The sequence below is a fragment of the Dasypus novemcinctus genome, chromosome 14 (genome assembly GCF_030445035.2).
Source record: "Dasypus novemcinctus isolate mDasNov1 chromosome 14, mDasNov1.1.hap2, whole genome shotgun sequence".
NCBI lineage: Eukaryota > Metazoa > Chordata > Mammalia > Cingulata > Dasypodidae > Dasypus > Dasypus novemcinctus.
This window is the reverse complement of record NC_080686.1, coordinates 19238006-19258227: the sequence shown is the minus strand read 5'-3', so window position 1 is coordinate 19258227 and position 20222 is coordinate 19238006. Positions and strand designations below refer to the sequence as shown.

At 44.9% G+C, this 20222-nt stretch overlaps 2 protein-coding genes across 2 annotated transcripts in view; both read left to right on the top strand.

The window, feature by feature from the left end:
- Nucleotides 1-4068, top strand: part of LOC101447890 (short-chain dehydrogenase/reductase family 16C member 6-like) — a 64586-nt gene extending 60518 nt beyond the window's left edge. The window contains 1 exon segment of the mRNA XM_071207785.1: nt 3553-4068. Within this exon segment, the coding sequence (XP_071063886.1) occupies nt 3553-4068 (516 nt within the window).
- On the top strand, nt 3704-19992 carry LOC101433653 (short chain dehydrogenase/reductase family 16C member 5). The gene is made up of 7 exons (XM_004450159.3): nt 3704-3877; nt 7469-7815; nt 10525-10656; nt 13195-13294; nt 15086-15230; nt 16583-16708; nt 19359-19992. Exons 2-7 carry the CDS (start codon nt 7483-7485, stop codon nt 19450-19452), a joined length of 930 nt encoding a protein of 309 aa, XP_004450216.1. The 5' UTR covers nt 3704-3877; nt 7469-7482; the 3' UTR covers nt 19453-19992.
- The last annotated feature ends 230 nt before the right edge of the window (nt 19993-20222 follow it).

The following is a 20222-nucleotide window of genomic DNA, read 5'->3' as shown; positions in this document are numbered from 1 at the left end:
AAAAGACGGTTTTTACAAAATATAAATACCAATATACTAGAGAGAAGGAAACAGAATAGTAGCTATGAAGGGCAGAGGAAGTATAAAGAGATTGAAAGGTGATGAGTTTTATATGTTGTTTATTATTATTATTTATTATTGGAATAATGAAAGTGCTCTAAGAATGACTGAAGTGATGAATGCACAAATATGTGATTACACTGAATACCAGTGATTGTACACTTTGGATGGATTTATGCTTTATTAATATGCATCAATAAAATCGATTTGTTTAAAAAAAGTCTTACAAATTAAGAACTACTAATTCCAAATGTATTACCAAACTTGCTAAAGTGATAAAATACTAAAAGAGTACTTAAAGCAATTTTTAAAAACACAAAAACATTTGAGAAAAGAAAAAGAATATGTCAATTTACTTTAAACTTGAGTAAACTCTAAAACAACTTTTTAAATTATATATCTCCTCACATGTTTTTAATGTGGTATCTACAATTTTATAAATCATAAACATAAGCAGTTGGAAGATGCAATTTCCAGCGTACTGCATATTGCATGTATAATATTTTTACATGTAATACTTTTCATCATAACCATTAAGCTACATACTTTGCTCATTCAATTTGTAGAGAATGTCTGCCATGTAACTTAAAGGACAAAGCGAGTCTTCACTGTCAAACTAATAAGCCAAAGCAAACTGAAGCTTACTTCCTATTAAAAAAAAAAAAGTCCAAGTTAGGTTTGAAAATGAAAGTGTTCACATACATTCCTACAGCAACAATCTCACTTCTGAATTCTCACTCTAAGATCGATGGAGAGGGCGTGAAGGCTCTCTTGATTCTACCCCTGGGTGAAATAAGGCACTGCTTCCTTTAGTATTTTGCAAGGTGGTTCCTCGGCTTTGTCCAGAACTCTTCCTCAAGAGTTACACGTGCTTGAATGATTTGTCACCCAGGTTTCTGTGCCCAAGAGCAAAGCACAAGATTCAGAATAGATGAGAGCTACTCCATTTTGGGGAGTACAACAGGACAAGAGGGATGGGAAACGGACTTGGCCCAGTGGTTAGGGCGTCTGTCTACCATATGGGAGGTCCGCGGTTCAAACCCCGGGCCTCCTTGACCCGTGTGGAGCTGGCCCATGCGCAGTGCTGATGCGCGCAAGGAGTGCCATGCCACGCAGGGGTGTCCCCCACGTAGGGGAGCCCCACGCGCAAGGAGTGCACCCCTAAGGAGAGCCGCCTAGCGCGAAGGAAAGTGCAGCCTGCCCAAGAATGGCACCGCCCACACTTCCCATGCCGCTGACGACAACAGAAGCGGACAAAGAAACAAGACCCAGCAAATGGGGGGGGGATTAAATAAATAAAAAAATCTTTAAAAAAAAAAAAAACAGGACAAGGGTGATGTTAAAAGAGGTGAGGAGGTCCATCAGACCATAAGCTATCTTCAGGCAGATCTTTCTTTAGGAAAGAGCACACGGGGAGTTTAAAGACCTATGTGATTGGGAAGTGGATTTGGCTCAACTGATAGAGTGTCCGCCTACCACATAGGAGGTCCAGGGTTCAAACCCAGGACCTCCTGACCCATGCAGTGAGCTGGCCCATGCACAGAGCTGATGTGTGCAAGGAATGCCCTGCCACGCAGGGGTGTCCCCCATGTAGGGGAGCCGCATGTGCAAGGAGTGTGCCCTGCATGGATAGCCGCCCGGCATGCAAAAAAAGAGCAGCCTGCCCAGGAGTGGCACCACACACATGGAGAGCTGATGCAGCAAGATGATACAACAAAAAGAAACACAGATTCCTGTTGCCACTGACAAGAATGCAAGCGGACACAGAAGAACACACAGCAAATGGACACAGAGAGCAGACAAAGTGGGGAGGGGAGAGAAATAAAAAAAATAAATCTTTGAAGAAAAAAAAAGACCTATGTGATGGTTTGAAGCTATAAACTTGGTCTTAAATCTAATCCATTCCTGTGGGTGGGAACTCATTGTAAGCAGGATCTTTTGAAGAAGCTACTTCAGTTAAGGTGTGACCCACCTCAATTAGGATGGGTCTTAATCCTATTACTGGAGTTCTTTATAAATGGAATGAAATTCAGACAAAGGGAGAGAAAGTCACAGGAAGCAAGAAGTGGAACCCAGAAGAGAAGGAAGTCCGGGAGACGCCGCCACTGCCTTGCTGTGTAGCAGGGGAGCCAAGAAGCACTGGCAGCCAGTGCCAGGAAGCCACCGTCTTTGGGGAGAAAGCATTACCTTAATGATGCCTTGGTTTTGCTGTGTTTCCAGCCTCAAAACCATTGTTTAAGCCAACTCATTTCATAGCGCATGTTTGAGCAGCCTGGGAAACGAAAACAACCTAGAAACGAAATCCCTTCCAAAGATCCCACACCGTACACCTCCTTGAAAGTCTTCAGGTACACCTAGGTACACCTGGAATATTTAAAATATTATAGGAAAACTCAAAGAAAATGTATGAAAGAATGAATATCATGACTCCTATTTCTGATTGTATGGAAGACTAGATGTTCAGAGAAATACTACCAGTATGGATCTAAAATTTATTTTAAATCTTTTTCAGATAGACTTGGCTGAACTGTTGGGAGAAAGAGGAAGATTTTTGCCACAGATTATAAGACAGAAAAATCCCAAGAGTTAAGCCCTTTTGGTGCTGGTGTTTGCCATGGGGTATCTGGCTTCCCAGCAGAGAACAGGGAAAAATATGACAACACTCAAGGTTCTCTCCCACGCCTACATTTTCAGACTTACAAAACTTATTGCTTATCTCAGTCAAGGAAAGAAAAAAGTGCAGCTCCTCCCACGCCCACTTCTTGATCCAGCTGTCAGTTGGCCCAAGCTGCCCTGCTCCTCTGCCACTTATGTCAGGTCCACTCAGCCTGCACGTTAAGTCCCAACAAACCTTGTCCTGACTCCTCGTTTTTCCTTCCAACAGCCCACAATATACCACATTTCTGCTACTAGTGTCACCCCTCCAACTCCACCCTGTATTATAAGCGTTTCAGTGGTGTGTTATTGTCATACTAGATCATTGGCTAATTGTATTAAGTGACTTTTCCCGTGGTTTTCTTGACAGATGTATCATGGCTACGTCTTCCAAGATGTTTGGGCACAGGGATGGGCAACAAGCATCGAAGTGCACTCTTGCATGCTTCCCTTACTTTATCTCTCGCCTTGTTCATCTTGTGGGAACCAACTTCTGGAACCTCTCCCATCTCCCCTGGGCCACCTGCCAGCGCCACGCCCGCTCCCGCTGGAACCCCACGCACCTCTGGCGCCGACTCAAACCTCCTCGCCCACACTTCTCACCTCCGCCCGGTCAAGGGAACTTTTAGACCTTGACCCCCAATGAAGAAATGCTAGCAAGAGGGAGCCCGCTGCATCCCTCCTCTGGGTTCTCCACCACCAGGGACCCCTCCAACCGTGGGGCGGTGCTTTGGACTCCCCTGGGGAACTTGTCAAATGCTGGCGGGAATTCAGAAATTCTGATTTAATAATCCAGGGTGCGGCCCGGGCGTCGGAATTGTTTAAACTTTTCCCAAGTCGGTTCGAAAGCGAGCCGAGGCTGAGAGAGGACTCGGAAGGACGCCCGGCCTCCGCGCTCGCATTGCCCGCTCCTCCACCTCCCCGCCGGGGCGCGGCGCGCCGGGCGGGGGAACTACAGGGACCGCGGGCACCACCCGCCGCGCGCAGAGACCCCGCCCGGGTCGCCCGGACCGCCCCCCGCCCCCGCCGCCGGGACCCTCCCGCGGGACGCGCCGCCGCTGGGCTAAAGGCAGGGGCCGCGCGAGCGCCGCGCGCAGTGCGTGGTCGCCCGAGACGGACGAGGCCGGTCTCTCCGAGGGGAGCAGAGGGCCGCGTGTCCTTGGTGAGTCCCCCGCCGTCCCCGACGGACAGACGTCCCGCAGGAGGTGGCCGCCGCCGGCCCCCCACGCGCGCGAGCCACCGAGCAACCCGCCGCCGCGCGGATGCAGGGCAGGAGCCCGGCGACCCCGAGGCGCCTCCCTCCTCTGCTCTGTCCGCGTTCCCGCCTCTCGGCCCCTCGGTGCATCTGCCTAGGCTCCCAGCGCCCCCCAACCCACCCTTCTCAGCCCTAAGCGAGCTCGTTAGTCCATCTGCCACCCGTGGGCTGCCCCTTTCTCCCGGGCCATTCCCACGGCTGCCCCCTGGCCAAAGAAGCAGCCGTTGCCTTTTTCTGTGCGACGAAGGAGCTTTGCTCTGGGACTCACTGGCCTGGCAAGGGGCTCTTTGAGACCACTGACTATGCTCCCTAACTTTCTGGAAAGTATCTTCAAAATAAAAGGAAACCTTTCGTTTGCCTTTGTGAGTATACTTACGATGACTGTCTTTCATTGGCATGGTCAGGGACCCTTAGCATATGCTAGCACCAATGACAATAATAATTCTAGATAATACTGATTTTGTTGTCATTCGGTGCCTGGCACTGCGCCAGCAAGGCCACTGCAATAGGGTTGTGGCAGATTATGGAAGGTAGGGGTGGGGCAGCGCTGTGACCTGGGGAGCCCTCAAATCCAGCTCAGCTTCTCTTGCCAAACCAACCAGTCTGGCAAGGGAGTGACTTTCTTTTTTTTTCCTTCTTCCCCAATCTTCTCAGAAGTTTCATATGGGCTCTTAATTGCCATCTAACATTTGTTAATACTTTATCTGTCTTAGTTCATTTAACACCTCCAGCTCCCCTATGGGGTAAGTATGGGTGTGTACTACTAGAACGTTCCTTTTGTAGATGAGGAAACCAAGGCACAAAGGGGATGAAGTCATTTTGACCAAAGATGCAGAAAAATTAGTGGCAGCTCCAAAAATCAAACCCAAACGTTCATCTTTACACCCCTCTCCCCTGTGGGTGCCCAGCAAGCACCCTAAACCTTAAATGTGAGAGACGCCACACTCATAAAAAATTAGTCAGCGTCTGCTAAGGCGGTGATGAAGCGATGGCCTTGTTCTCAGTCGCCCCACGCTGACACTGAGACGGCGGTGGGGCTGGATTCTGGAACACCCAGGCCTTGAGAGCGTTCGTGGCAGTCAGGGATAGGTGGGACTTCTAGCCACCCCCGAGGTGCTGGACACCAAGGGGAGAAGGAGACCTCTGTCCTTCCGGGCGGGTGTCCGTAAAGGAAACCTGGAGGGCTTGGCCGATGCCCCAGGTGTGGATTTCCTGGTGGAGGGACTGTTAGCAAGCCCAGGGGAAGGGGCCTGGGGAGGATGCCCAGAAGTATCAAGTAGGGAGCCCAGTCAATATTCAGAAAGTTACTGTGCAAAATTAAATCAGCAGAGCAAAGAGTTGGAGGGCTAGGCGGTTCAAAGCAAAGCACGGTGTAGCCCAGGGACCCCAGCAGGGAATACCTCCTTGTTTGCCAAATCCTATATGCTCATTTCCCCCCAACAGACCTGGGCAAACAGCTAAAACTTGCTGCCCTGAACCAGCTCTTCTCCGTGGGCCACCCCTGTCAGGCACAACCTTTCCTTGGTGGAAACAACTTAGCTGGTCTTGTGGTTATACCTATGGGCCCAGGAGACCCAGTGCCTCTCCTGATCTGGGTGACTGGATGACTTTAACTGGAAGAGAATATCTGTATGTCCCCTGACCTGCCTGTGGTTGCTTCCCTAGCTGCCTGCACCTGGAGAATTGGTCACCCCTGGGTCAAGGACATTCTCCTCTTCTTTTCCCTGCCACATCCCTGGCCATCCAGTCCCTTTTTGGGGGCCTTCTTGCCACTTCTCTTATGCCTTGAGCTGTTACTAGCCCATTCCTCTGTCTGACAAGCTACTCCCCAATCTCTTTATCTATTAGCATTCATCCCTTGGTTATTGCTTGAAATGTCACTTCCCAACACATCTTCCTTGTTGCTCTCCCCCCAACCTAAATCACATCTCCTGTCATCTTTCTATGGTACCCTGCAGTTTGGTTTGATATACTTAGACCGCTCGCTGAGAGAGCATGCCAGGCTGCCCAGCCCCTCAAGCCCAGCTCTCAGCATCATACCTGCATGGGGCCAGTACTCGATAAATGGAGTAACTGAGCACACCAGACCCTGCCACTAACCAGCACAGAGGCCTTGGATTACCCACGTATATATTCTCAGATCTTTCATCTCATCTGTAGAATAAGTCAAGGAAAAACAGGGTGCATTCAAATCCAGCCTTATCTGAATATCTGGCAATGCTCCACTCCCTCCTGTAAAGAGAGGATATATACCTACCTATAAGCATTAATAATAATGTGTGCTCTCCTGGCCAAACTGGGAAGGCAGTGAAGACCTATCAGTTCTTTCAGTACTCTCCATCTCCTGACAACGTGTCCACATCTGACCCTCTCCACTGAACAACCCATTCAGGAATGCTCCTCTATCCCCAGCACTGTATGTCCCCTGCTAAAAATGTTTCCTCATCCTAGAGGAAAGGTTTCCTTCTTTCTTAGCTAGTTGTTTCTATAGCATCTTGTAAGCTTATTCTCACTAAAGCGTGAGTAGCTGACAGCAGGATGTAAGTAAACATTGAGCCCTGTATGAACTTGTCAGGGGAGGCTTTTTAGTCACTCAGCCAGGTGCTCAAGTGCCTTCTCAAAAGAGAAGCATTACCAAATGAGAAACATGATTACATAGGAAACTTGTTAGAGTGTGCCAGGTGTTGTGATTAAGTGCCCAACAACATTCTCACCATACTAGGCACAGAACTGGAACAGACAAGGAGCCTGAGGCCCAGAAAGACTAAGGAACTTGCCTAAGATTTCCTAGCTTGGAGACAGCGGCAGTGCAGGGACCCAAGTCTGACTCTCCCTGATGTCCAGGTGCCTCTCCCTGATGTGCAAGAGTCACACAGCCAGGTAGTAAGTGCTGTAGAGCTAGGGAAGAGCTTGGCTCACCATGACTATCAGAAAAGGTCTAGAATGCTTCATTCCCTCTCTTCAAATACTTTGCGCAAGTAGGATTGAAGATTTTCCTTTTGAATCTCAGATTTTAAATAGTAACTCAAAAGTAAAGAACAGCAATGCAAACGAGAAAACCAAAAAACCAGAAGGAAAACAGAAAGGAAGAAGTTGTCCCAAGCATTATGATGGGTGGTCAAGACGTTGAGTGTAAAACCAGCCAACGTGGCTTGTGATTGTTGTAATGAAAGGTTAACTTGAGGAAATAATGTACGCAGGCATTGGGTTAAGTTTTGGCATGGTGGTTACAGTTCCTGATTAGTGAGCACTCGTACAACACGTAGCATTTGATGTGTACCTACCTCAACGCTATGTACTGAGGAGAGAAAATGGGACAAGATGCAGTCCCTGGGGTTTCCTTCTTCTTTCAGAGTTCAGAGTCTTCCACTGGGAGGAACGATTGCGTCAAGCTTCTCAGTTCCTTGCACGGCTTTAGAAAGCCTGTGCTTCCTGGAGTCTGCCACCTCAGAGGGAAAAGACTGCTGAGTGCTCATATAAGTCTTATCTTCTTGATAGGTGTCAGCCAGAACATGGCTCCCAACTTGAAATCAATGAGTAAACTGGCGGTCTTCTTGGGGAAATTTCTGCTCTCTCTTCTGGAGGAGTTGTGTTTTCTCGTCATCCCCAGACCCAGGAAGAACGTGGCTGGTGAGATCGTGCTGATTACAGGTGCTGGGGGTGGACTGGGAAGACTCTTAGCCTTACAATTTGCCCGGCTTGGATGCGTGCTTGTTCTCTGGGACATCAATACGGAGCAGAACGAGGAGACGCGCAGGCTGGTTCAGGAGGCTGGAACCACAAGCGTTCATGCCTACACCTGTGACTGCAGTCACAGGGAAGACGTGTATAGAGTGGCCAGTGAGGTAAGTCTAGGGCGCTTGCTGTTTGACAGGTTGCCAGCCCCCTAAGGCAGCCTTGGACAGTCATTTTCTCTGTCCATTTGCCTTTCTCAGTGCCTATTTTTCTATCTCTAGTATCCCTTTCATTTAAAGAAGATAGAGGGAGAATGGGAATTGAGGTTTTTGGGTTCTTATAATATGCAAGACACTGAGCTCAGCAACCTCTGCATATTAGGTCATAACCCTATAAAGTAGATCCCATTATTAGCCCCATTTCACAATTAAAGTATTGGAGGTTTAGGCAGGGTAAGCGGCTTACCCAAGAAGCATAAGTAAGAAGTAGTAGAGCTGTGGCTGGGCCTCCAGTTTCTCCGGTCCAGAGCTCCATTTCTATCCACTATTCAATATTCTGCTGGGTAGGTGCTAGTTTCCCTCTCTGAAGATAAAGAAACTGAGACACGTTGTTGATGATAACACTAAATGAATGTATCAAACTATTGATTTATGGATGTGATTGTGGCTGAGACGAGCAATCTAGGGAGATAAATGTTAGTTGAAGGACAGTGGGGAGGATAATTCAGGTAATGTATAACAGTGATTTTTGCAGTAGGTGAGGACTGTGGTTAATAATGCAAATATGAAAAATTCTTCTACTACAAGGTGTTAAGAATATGGCGATACATGGGAAAAGTATAACTAATGCAATTTATAGACAGTAATGAACAACAGTGTAACGTTTTTGTAGCAAAAGTAAAGTAGGTGCAATATTAATGCAAAAAAAAAGAATATGAATTTGGTTTTGTGAGGTAAGATATGATTAAGCATTTTTTCCTCTGCATTGTTTCTTTAATATGGAGACCTTGACTATGTCATTTAGCTAATCTATGTTCATTTGTGTATCTTTCTGAACACTAGAAGAATAACTGAATTAGTAGTTGGAATTAGATTGAGATGAAAGTGCCTGGACAGAATTTTTTAGGAATAATGCTTCAATAACTTGTTGAGCTGCCTTATCTGTTATTTTATTTTATTGAATTTTTCAAAAAAGAAAGAAACCAAGACACAGAGCTATTACTGAACTTGCCCACAGTCACAGAGCTTGTAAATGACCAAGCCGGGATTTGAACCCATATTTAGCCTCCTTTGAAATACAGGCTATTTCCACCACACCTCAGTGCCTTTCACATGGATGTATATTTATTTAAAGGAGTCAAAGGAAAACCAGGATATTCTATTCATCCTAGAGACTCTTAACCACATCTGCTCCTTAGACAACTATTCTGATGCACACATCAAGAACTCTCTGGGAAACCAGAGCTCCAATATGCCAACAGTGGGTGGATTCCCTCCCTGTCCCCCATTGGCACGTGTCAGCTACATGTGTCCCTCCCTGTCCCCTATTGGCACACGTCAGACACTTTTTCCACAGCGCACCAAATCCCCCAGTTTAGTGGGAAGCAGGGTACCACTGGGGCCTGACGCAAGCAGCCTCACTCACGTGTAAACTGCTTCCATAACTTCTGGACTCTTAACTGGGGTGTCCTTGCTGCTTGCTACTCCTCATCCTAGTGGAAACGTTTTCAGGTCACTGGCAGGTGAGTTTTTGTCTTTTATTAACTTTTGACTTTGCTTCTTTGGTTCATTTGTTTCTTTTGTCTTCTTCCTTTCTTTCTTTCTTTCTTTTTTTTTTTTTTGTTTTTTTTTTCTTTTGTTGTTGTTATTGTTGCTGGCTTTACATTTTTCATCTCTGGTGATCAAAATCGGACATGCTAACCCAGGCCCATCCTTGCAGCTTGGCCGTGTGGACCTCACAGATGCAGTACTTTGCACTTAAAACACTGATCGCCTAGTGTGTGGATTGATACACCAACCACAAACCTTCTCAGGCCCCCTATTATGCTGTAGCTGGATCATATTCTAACACTGAAGATAACCCTAAATACAAAACAGATAAATCAGTAGGAAAGAAGATTGTTTGCATGGAAAAAATCTCATGATAAATGCTTATTCTAGTACATGTAAAATATGGATATTAAAGCTCTGTATATGGCAAAGATGCAAGGCACAGATAATAAAAGCCCAGATGCCTGGTTTGCAAGGCTAAGCTTAATATTAAAGTTTGATTGTTATCAAACGATAGGTTGTGTGCTAAAAGCGTTTATTCCTAGGAGGCAGCTTACCCCTAAATGTTTGAGACGAGAAGGAAACCAACCAGGCTGATGAAAGCAAGAGCAATAGGTCCTAAGCAATGCTGTGTCCTTAAAAACATGTAAACATGTATATGAATATCATCCTTCCTCTCTTCTCTCCCTCTTCCACCCCCATCTCAGTGTGTTCAGGTCTCTATGTAGATGGCATTTGGGCAGAACAAAACTACTATTACATCCCATCAGGTGCATTAAAACGACATGCCACTTACGCAGAGCACAGAAAAAAAAACTTGCTAAGTCCTGAGCATATACAACAGTTCAAATTGTAGAAGGCATGTAGGATTTCAGCATTTGAACCATCTTAAGAAGAAGGGAAGAAAGGAGAAGAGTAGCAGCAGGAGTGGGTGCACGGTGCCATGTAAATGGAGCCAAGGAAATAAAACATACTTTGTTTCTAGAGGGCATCAGTTCAGTCTGAGTAACAAGGATTAAAAAAAAAAAGTATGAAACTATGGGAAAATAAATTTGTTCTCTTATAAGGGCTTACTGCATAGGTGGCGTTTACTGCTGTTACTCAATGCAGGTCAAAAAAGAAGTTGGCGAAGTTTCCATCCTCATCAACAATGCCGGAGTTGTAACAGGCAAAAAGTTCCTCACCTGCCCAGATGATCTTATGGAAAAGTCATTTGATGTGAATTTCAAAGCACATGTATGGGTAATTATTTTTTGCTCCTAATAAATACGAAGTTTCTCCAGCATTTTGAAATGCCTTCCTCTTGCTCTCTTTCAAGATGATCCTCGTCTCAAAAAAGCACAGGCTTCTCAGTTCAAGACCTGTCTTGGTCCACCCATTTGTTCTGTCCTGGCCTACCTTGACCTGTAGCTCCTAGAAGCTCCGTACAGATTCCTACAAAGGAGAACTGTCATTCTTTCATTTTATCATTTACCAACTGCTGGCATAGCTTGGGCGCTATCTCAGACACCCATGTGCAGCCCTAAAATAGATCAGTGACATAAGGAGACATACCCATTTTCTCTCCAGAAGGAAACAGAGACGTCAGAATATTTATTCAAGGCTGCACAGCCACTAAGTGGCAGCACACAGCCATGAGCTGAGTAACCTTATAATTTGCCTAAACTAGGACACTTTTGAAAGGGCAAGGGGGTCAAACCAAGACGTACGATCCCCTTACTCACTACCCACCCCTGTGGAAGGAGGGTCCTGCCACTGGCCCTGGTTGTTACATGCCACCGACAGTCAGGGACGCAGCCCCTGACTTCCAAAGTAATGTCCTTTTTTCCTTCCCTGACCTTGGAGATCAGCCACCTCTGGCCTCCCCAGGCCATATGCAGGCTCCCGCTTCCCACCTCTCTGCCTCCAGAAGCTTGGTTCTTTCTGGCCCTGCTCACAACACTTCCTTCTCAGCCCAGGGTTCTCTGTTCCTGGCAGCAGGTATTTGTCAGAGAGCTCTGCGCTTGCCCTTCCATCTTAATCACACCATTCCATGCAGACTTCCTGCCCTCCACTCCCTTGGCAGCCTTCACATGTCATATGGCATTTGTAGAGTTTCTGTCCCCTCAGTCCACTCAAAATACAATGGTGGTGGTGATATTCTCAGTGTTCTGTAGGATCTTCAGGAGCAAAGCAGAAAGCCTCAGAACTCAGTGGCGACCGTGTTCCTATAGGAATGGCTGCAAATAATTCATGTCCTCTGTCCCAAATGGTCGTCTCTTGTGTGCCTAGGCCCAATCTATGGTCAGAATAAAGATGGAGATAGACCAGAATCTCCTGAAGCGTCTCCACTCCTGTGGCTATTGTACAGCCTATTTCTGCCTTTCTGTTTCAGAGGTTATTTTCCCTGTCTCCTTCGTGGCCTCCTCTTTCTCTTCTTTCTCCTTCTCTTCTTCTAGTTGTCCCTTAAGTTTGGGTGTTCCCTGGCCCCTGCCATCCCCTCTCATCCTTCCTCTCTGTATGCTCCCCCTGAGTAAGGTTTTGTCTCTTCTCTGAGCATTTGCTCTTTGCTCGGTACAGAGGCAGGCACTGATTGCCAGAGGGGTCAGCAAGCTCCACCGTGACAGTGTCCCCAAGAGGAGGGTGGGTCCCCTCTGAGCACTGAGGCAGGGGCCCCTTTTCATTATGCTATGCTGTTCTCCTTTCTCTGTTTGTTTCTCTTAATTTTCCACCTCTCCCAATGTCTTAGTTTCTCTCTGAAACTCCGTGTGAGCGAGGCAAACGTAGGATGCCAGGACCTTTTAAGAGCTCCCTTCCCATACCTCCTCCTCCTCTTCATCTTTGCATAATTGTTTCTCTGTTGAAAAAGACCTCTGCAGAAGCCTATTCCCTCTCCTTTCCCTTCTTTACCTTCCCAGTCCAAGGTGCAGGTGTGCTATAGGCCAGAGGCCACGACTCCCTCCTTCTAACAGATACTCTGTTTTATGATAGGAGTAAAAGTACGATAGCGATGAGTGAGAACCAAAGTTATCTTTTTAAATTGAAGCCAATGGCACGATGTCCTCTGAATAATGTTCAGGACGCCTTTGACATTCAAAAAGAAGGGGAGGAAAAGGCAATGTAAATCTGAAAACTCATATCCTTGGGTACTCATTTGTTTTTGGATTTTGACTGCCACACCTAAGAGTTTCCTATACCACTTCAAATCACTGACTTAATGTGGTGTTGCTAAAAGTCAGAAAATGCACAAAGGGACAAATACTGAATGATTCCACTTATATAAAATATCTAGAATAAATCAATTCATAGGGACAGAAAGTAGATTACAAGATACCAGAAGGGAGGCAGGAGGGGCAATTAGAAGTTATTACGTAATGGGTGCAGAGTTCCTGTTTGGGGTGACGCAAACATTTGGATAATAGACGGTAGTGATGATAGCACCACATTATAATAAACGTATTTAATACCACTGAATTGCACACTTAAAAGTGGTTAAAATGGAAACATTTATGGCATATATATATATATTAGCACAAAAGCTTTTTTAAAGTTACATACATCTAAGCAAAAAAATTAGTCTGAATTAAGTTACGTTTAGTAATATTGGAGTTGCCCTCGGAGAAATAGTGCTGTGACAGGTTAAAATGGTTTCTTTCCAGATGTTTGCATTTTCATATCCTCATGCCCTCAGGTATTTTTATGAGTAGAAAACAAATTTTTAATCACAACGGTCCTATAAACATCTGACAAAAGTATGCAAGGTGGTATTAAATGTTACAGCTTTTGTTTTGCTCTTCTTAGACTTACAAAGCCTTTCTACCTGCAATGATTGCTAATGACCATGGGCATTTGGTTTGTATTTCAAGTTCAGCTGGATTAATTGGAGTAAAGGGACTGGCTGGTAAGTGAAATATGTTATTTTACAAGTGCAAGCTTTCTTGTCCCCTTGGTTTACATAATAGCTCTGCATTAACCATTATTGTTTTGATGAAATAAGAAAGGATAATAACGAGGTGTTCCCTTGGGGAAAGAGGCCTAACTCTGCAGCTGGCCCTTACCTACCAGGGTGTCCCCGGGGGCAAATGTCCTGTGTACTGGCTTAAGCAACTCTCTGAGACTCATCCATCAGAAACCTTAGCAGCCACACTCAGATAACAGATTGAACAATTTGCTGATGGACACTTCCTGATGAGCTAATGCTTTCGTCTATCAAGAGCCACAAAACTCGTCTTAACACAGCACATTTCATTTCCAAGAATAGATTTTGCAGAATTGCCAGTCACCCAAAGCACTACCAGTCTATACAAGCCTCCCTATGCTCTAGACTTGCTTTCCTCTATCCTTCTTAGTATTCATCAAGTTACTCTTATCACCTCTCTTATTGTCTGATAAATCGCGGGCCTTTGAAATAATGCAGGTGGATCCACAGCTCCTGTCAGTCCTTTTACTGGCACCATATCCCTTCCTTCAACTACAAGACTTTCCCACGCCCCAGCTCATGACAGCAACCAATATCAGCCTTTGGGTCTAGACCAGGGGTTCCTAATCTTTTTTGTTCCATGGACCTCTGCCAGTCAGGTGAAAACCAAAGACTAAGCCCACACTATACTGTGTATTATTTAATTTAAATATATCACACTTGGCACCAACACGTCCCCACAAGATAATGTTTCTTTGAGTTTAAATTCAAGCTCATGGACCCCTGGTTAAGAACCCCTGGTCTGGACTCACCTGCCCCAAAATCACCTGGATGGTGGTTTAGAATGCAGAATCCTTGAGCCTGGGTCACATCTGCTGCTCAGAATCGCTCGGATGAGGAGCTTAGCGAGCTGCATTTTTCCAGGTGACTCCAATGATCCTAAACGCTTTCCAGAACTACTCCTCTACCCTCCCTCCAGCCTCTTCCTCACTGCCGTGGGGAAGTCCTACCTATCCCAGCCCTGGCACCTGTAGCTAGCCTGGTGGAACAACTACTTCACAACATAGCAGGTATGCTTCCTTTGACCAAATAAAGCAACGGAAAAGTATAAGTCCACATAACCTCTTTTCTTCTCTGAACTTCTCTCAGTGACTTGAATATTCAGGTGTTCCCTTGAAGCAAGTGTGATTTAATACAGAAACCAAAAGTTGACCTAAATGTCCCATCCCATTCCCCACTGCCTTTTCAAGATATTTAGGAAGCTGAGGTTGATGAAGCCAAGTCCTTTGACTTTTCTGGAAGTGGAAAAAGGAGTCAAAGTTGGAAGAAAACTTCTTCCGAATAGTACAAGCCATGCTGACCTTTCCTGACTAAACTCCCAGATCACTGATTGCTTACTTTGTTCTCCTTGCCTTGTGTGCTTGAGTTCTTCAGGTCAAGGTCTCGATCCATGTCCCATACCCCCTGGATTCACCAGCATGGCCTCTTGCTTCTTCATTACCTTGTAAGTCAAGCCCAGGTGCAGCCCAAGGAGACTCGCCAAGGAGCCCTTCTTACCCTGGAGTCCACTCACTGCAGGATCAGTTGACTTTTACTTGACTTGTGCCCCTTTGATTCCTCACTTCTTCCAGTGGACAGCCAGCTAAGAGCGTAACAGAAGAACTTGAGATGGTTTGTTGCATTCTCTGCTGGGATTAGCGATACCAGTAAGCCTTCAGGTAATGCCAGTTAAAGATTTCAGAATATACATCAGCACTGTTTGCCTTTTTTCAGATTATTGTGCCAGTAAATTTGCAGCCATTGGATTTGCTGAATCTGTGTTTACAGAAACCTTTGCCCAAAATCATAAGGGGATCAAAACCACCATTGTGTGTCCATTTTTTATAAAAACTGGAATGTTCGAAGGTTGTTCCACTGGGTAAGTGTGTCCTTTATTTCAAAGAAACTGTATTTTTAAAAAACGATTGCCTGGGGGAACGGATGTGGCTCAGTAGTTCACCACCAGCTTCCCACATACGAGGTCCCAGGTTCAATCCCCAACCCCTGGTACCTCCAAAAAAAAAAAAGTTTGCCTATCTGGTTTTTTTTTTTCCCTCCAAGAGCCTGTGTAGTGCCAGATAATTTTCCTCGTTGTGGGAAAAAAGGTAAATTCAATATGGCCCCTGATCAGAAATAGTTTAGAGTCTAGCAGGGATTATTTGACATATGCTTGGATAACTGCTCAGGCAGAAGCTTTGGAGCCATGGGAAAGCTCGGGGTCCCTTGGAGCAACCAAGATTCCACCTCACTGAAAAGACTTCCCAAGGAAGTGGTATCTTGAGTCTTGCTGATGGTCAGGCAGGATAATATGTTTGTTTTTGTTTTTACTGAGCAAAAGGAATGTGTTCCCTACTTCCTGATGGGAGTTGTTTTTTCACCACGCATTCCTCCCCCAATACTAACTGTGTATTGCTTACTTTGCTTTGCATATCATCCCCCTCCCTAGTTTTCCTCTTCTGGAATCCTGAAAAGTTAAATATTTCCAATAGACTGACCCATAGTATCACATCTTTTTCTCCACAAACATAATCCTCATTGTCTAGACTTCTCATTTGTGGTTAAGCCCATCTTTTGCATGGTTGTGATGACTTTGGCCTTGCTCTCTTTCTTGTCTTCTAAACCCAATTATAAGCTCCTTGAGGATAAAAAGCTTCCTTTTAGCACCTACCTTGGCAACTAGCACAAAACTCAGTATACTGGTCTGCAGTGATTCTTTTAATGCTTTCAAAAATATAATTTAGAAAAGCTGCCTTGAAATACATATGTCATTTAAACTTTCACCAATAAGCTACCTATATCCTGATTTTTTAAAATTTATAAACAATTTTTAATCAAGAGAGTCCTATGTTTTTGCTGAAACCATCTGATAACCCTAAGTAATGTAATTAACAGTAGTTGCAGTAACAATTACCCAATCTCAGTTGCCAAAAAATGTTTATTCTCCCTTGCTTCATATGCCATGCCATATGAGTTCTCTAAATAACCAAGAAATTACATGGGTTTTTTTGTCTATGTATATGTTGTAACATCAATGTGTTCATTAGAATCATTATTTCCATATCAAATTCCAATTGTTACCCACCACCTTGATAGTAAGAGAGTAAATATAGAAATAGAGGAAATCTGGAAAGGAAAGAAGCAAGTAAGTGACAGTATCTTAAACCTTTTTATCCCTCAGGTGTACGAATTGTTTTTATTAATTTGTTAATATGTGATGTTTTTTCCCCCTAGCTCTCCACTTCTTTTGCCAATTCTGGAACCAGAATATGTAGTCACACGGATAGTAGATGCTATCCTTCAAGAAAGAATGTATTTGTATATACCAAAGTCGTTATATTTCCTGATGTTTTTGAAAAGGTATCAATATCAGCTTCTTTTTAGTATCTTCTGTTTCTTCTCTTATGTGCCAGTCAACAACTTATTCCAAATATTATCCAAAAGAACCGCTTAAACTGTATCTGTTAAATGAATGAATTTGATAAAGGAAAATCTAATAAGTCCTGTTGAGCCCTTTGTTTTGTCCCTTTGCTGACAAACACAAATTTGCAAAGTCCCAGAGCTCTCCATGAGTCTAGTCAGTGGGGCTGGATCCTCTCTGGTGTCTTAGTATTATGTTATTGTCAAAAAGAAGTGGATTTACTGAATGATCTCCGGATGCATAGAAATGGTATTTTTAAGAAAGATGCTTTTTCTCATGCTTATCATAAAACAAGCATGTTTGGAATGGATGTAGTGCCATACTTCTTCATGGACAGGGCCCCAAAGTTGGGTCAGACAGTCAGCCAAATATTTCAGGTGGTATGGGTAAGCTTGCAATAGAGAATTAATTTGAGCTATAAGATGATGAAAGAACATGATGGGGGGAGGGCAACTTGAAAGAATCTCTTAAAAGCATAACAAAGGGGGAGCAGGAGTAGCTCAGTGGTTGAATACCTGCTTCCCATGTATGAGGTCCAGGGTTCAATCCCCTGTACCTCCTTTAAAAAAAATCATGAGAAAGTATTTTTACCCATCCTTCTTGGCTCCCCATTGAGTTGGCTTTGTTTAATATGGCTGAAACGCACCACCTGCCTTGTATGGACCAAATTACAGGGATGATTATGCCAACTTTCATAAGCAGCTGCTGATCCTTGCTATCTCCATCCCTGTAAAGTGTCATCTAATTAGACATCCCCCTCAGAGGGGCTTCTGCTTTGCAAGGAAACACATGCCATTACTGAACCAGTCCTCTCTGTTGAGTTGAAATCTATCTCATTTTAACTTCCCCTTGTTGGCTCTAACTTTACCCTCCAGCACTACATGGAATTCCATTCCCCTTGACCATGACAATTCTTCAGTCATTTGAACACAAGATCAAACGTCATCTCCACCACACGGCTAGTGGCCATTGCCATTCTCTTTAGCTCATTCTGTCTCCTTTGTTCAGTGAACCAAAAGCCATCCTTCTGTCAGATCACCTGGCTAGGGCTTCATGTGGGACAGGGCATTGGACCTTTGACAAGTCATTTAAAAACCCAGGTGATACTCCTACTATTTCCTAAGTCTGTGATTCTGGGCATGCCATCAATTCAGGTCACGGTTTCTTCCTTGATGATATAACAGTCGATGTGTGTTATCACCTGTAGATTAGTGCAGTGTACCATTTCTTGGACCATTGTGTGTCTTTACAGTACAATATGTACTCCTTGCCTAACAGATAGAGGTTTCTAGTGTAGTGATGCCAATTGTAAAGAATGTGGGACTCAATTTTTCTATGTTGAATGCTGGTGGAGGTTATGTTTACTGTTATGAGATAGTAGCTCTTGGCCAAGGTTTGAGAAAGGGTGATAGAGTTCCTAAGAAGGCTAAAGCAAAGGGAGGGTGCCTGAAGAGCCACAGTGAAGGTGATCATAGCAAGTGCTCACTCAGACGTTCATTCAGCAAACATTTAGAGAGTGACTCGTGTGTACCGTGACATCACTTACCATCCTAGGCCTGGGGTTACAGCAGTAAACAAAACAGACATGAGACCCTGCCCTCATGGGAATTATTTTCTTGGGGCAGGGAGGTGGGGGAGTGGCAAGGAACAAACAAACAAAACAACAAAGAAAAAGAAAGGGCACACTGGATAGTAACCAGTGCTCTGAAGAAATTTAAAGCAGAAAAGGAAATCCCGAGTGGGAAATGAAGTGCTGCAAGTTGAGGGTTAATTTTTAAAATGGTGCTCAGGGGACATCTCTCTGAGAAGGGTAACATTCAAGGAGAGATCTGAAGTTGGTGAGGGCATGCGCCATGGGGCTCTCTGGGGGAAGGCAACCCAAGCAAAGATACAGCAAGGGCAGACTCCTTCTCCTGCCCCAGCCAGCTCTCACTCCCATCTTCAGTCCTCCTGTGTCTGCTGTCCTTGTCCTCTCTCTGAAGAGAGTGGTCAACAGTCGCATGCCACATAGAGCACAAGGCTGAGCTGACACATGTGGGTCTGTGTATGAGTGTTTGCGGGTGGGTAGAATGGCTGAGGGGAGCAATCCTGGTTAGGCTTTGCTAAAAGGAGCTGCTGCATCTAATTCTCACAGCAGTCCTAGAGAAGAAAAGACGTATGGCCTCACCCTACATTTGAGGGAACAAAGGCTCCCAGTTCTTTCTATAGCTTGTGTGTGATGGCATCATGAAGGGTGGAGCTAGGGTTTGAGCCAGGCTCAGTCTGCCTCTGTTGCCTCTTCCTGGAAATCATTCGCTAGTGTATTGGAGCTTCCAAAACTGAAACGAGAAGCGAATTGAATGACAGAAATGAAGCTAGGAGAGATACAATAGAGACCTTGAATGATTGTCTTCCCACAGAATTGAGGACCTTCCTGGACAGGTGATTGTGAGGTAAGCGATGATGCGTGAGTGACTTCATTGTGGGACAAATAAGTAACTTCTCAGTTCAGCTGGTAATGATGCTTTCATGAACGATAACCATAGTTCAGCTGGTAATGATGCTTTCATGAACGATAACCAAGAACATTTCCTCTTGTGTTCTCTTTAGTTTTTTGCCCCTCAAAATGGGAATGGTTTTGGCTGACTATTTGGACGTCCTTAATGTCATGGACGGCTTCATTGGATCAAAGAAGAAAGACTAAAGACCCGCTTTACTGCTTGTGTCATTTGATCTCCAAATCCAGCATAACATGTTTGGTTCAGTGAAGAAAAGCATTTTTGTCCTGTAGAAGGTTAGATCTGGATACCAAACAAAGCTCGCGTATTCTGCTATCTCTGCCAGTATTTTCAGCCAATGCCTTTGAAAACAATTTGCTACCAGCATTTTGGTTGTTGAGTTTTGTTTTGTTTTGTTTCCAAAGGATGTGGGTCTGTATGCTCTGGTGCTGGCTGCCGGCAAACCTTGGGATTCCTTGGCTTCAGTCAATGCCTCCCATAACATGACTGTGTCCTTTCCTCTCATTGATGCATCCAGTTTCCCCTGACTTCTGGCTTCTTCCTGAGTGGCCTTCTCCAACATCTGGCTTCCAGTTTCTTCTCTTTATAAGTCCTCCAGTAGCATGGGTAGTCATTCAGGCCACACATTAAAAATCACATCTTCAAGAGATTTTATTTACAATGGGTTCGCACCCACAGGAATGTGAATTAAGACGAAGAGCATGTCTCTGTTGGGGTCCATAGCTCGATCCACCACAATGCCCTCTCTCCAAGGGTAGAGCAGGAGGACAGAGGTCAGGCTTCCCCATCAGCTTGCTCTCAGCTTTGGCCTTTTTGAGCACATACCACCTGCTTATGGAAAAGGCCAGCCTCCCATGCCTGTCTTTCCAAAGCAGCTACACAAGCATTGCGAAATACCCTGGACACTCACAGTCCAAGCACCAATCCAGAAGAAGGTGCATCAAGGGTCAGTGAG

Coding starts and splice junctions, on each gene's coding strand:
- LOC101433653 (XM_004450159.3), top strand. CDS start 7,483: ATGGCTCCCAACTTGAAATCAATGAGTAAACTGGCGGTCTTCTTGGGG. Junction 7,816..10,524: donor TGTATAGAGTGGCCAGTGAG/GTAAGTCTAGGG, acceptor TACTCAATGCAG/GTCAAAAAAGAAGTTGGCGA. Junction 15,231..16,582: donor TTCGAAGGTTGTTCCACTGG/GTAAGTGTGTCC, acceptor TTTTCCCCCTAG/CTCTCCACTTCTTTTGCCAA.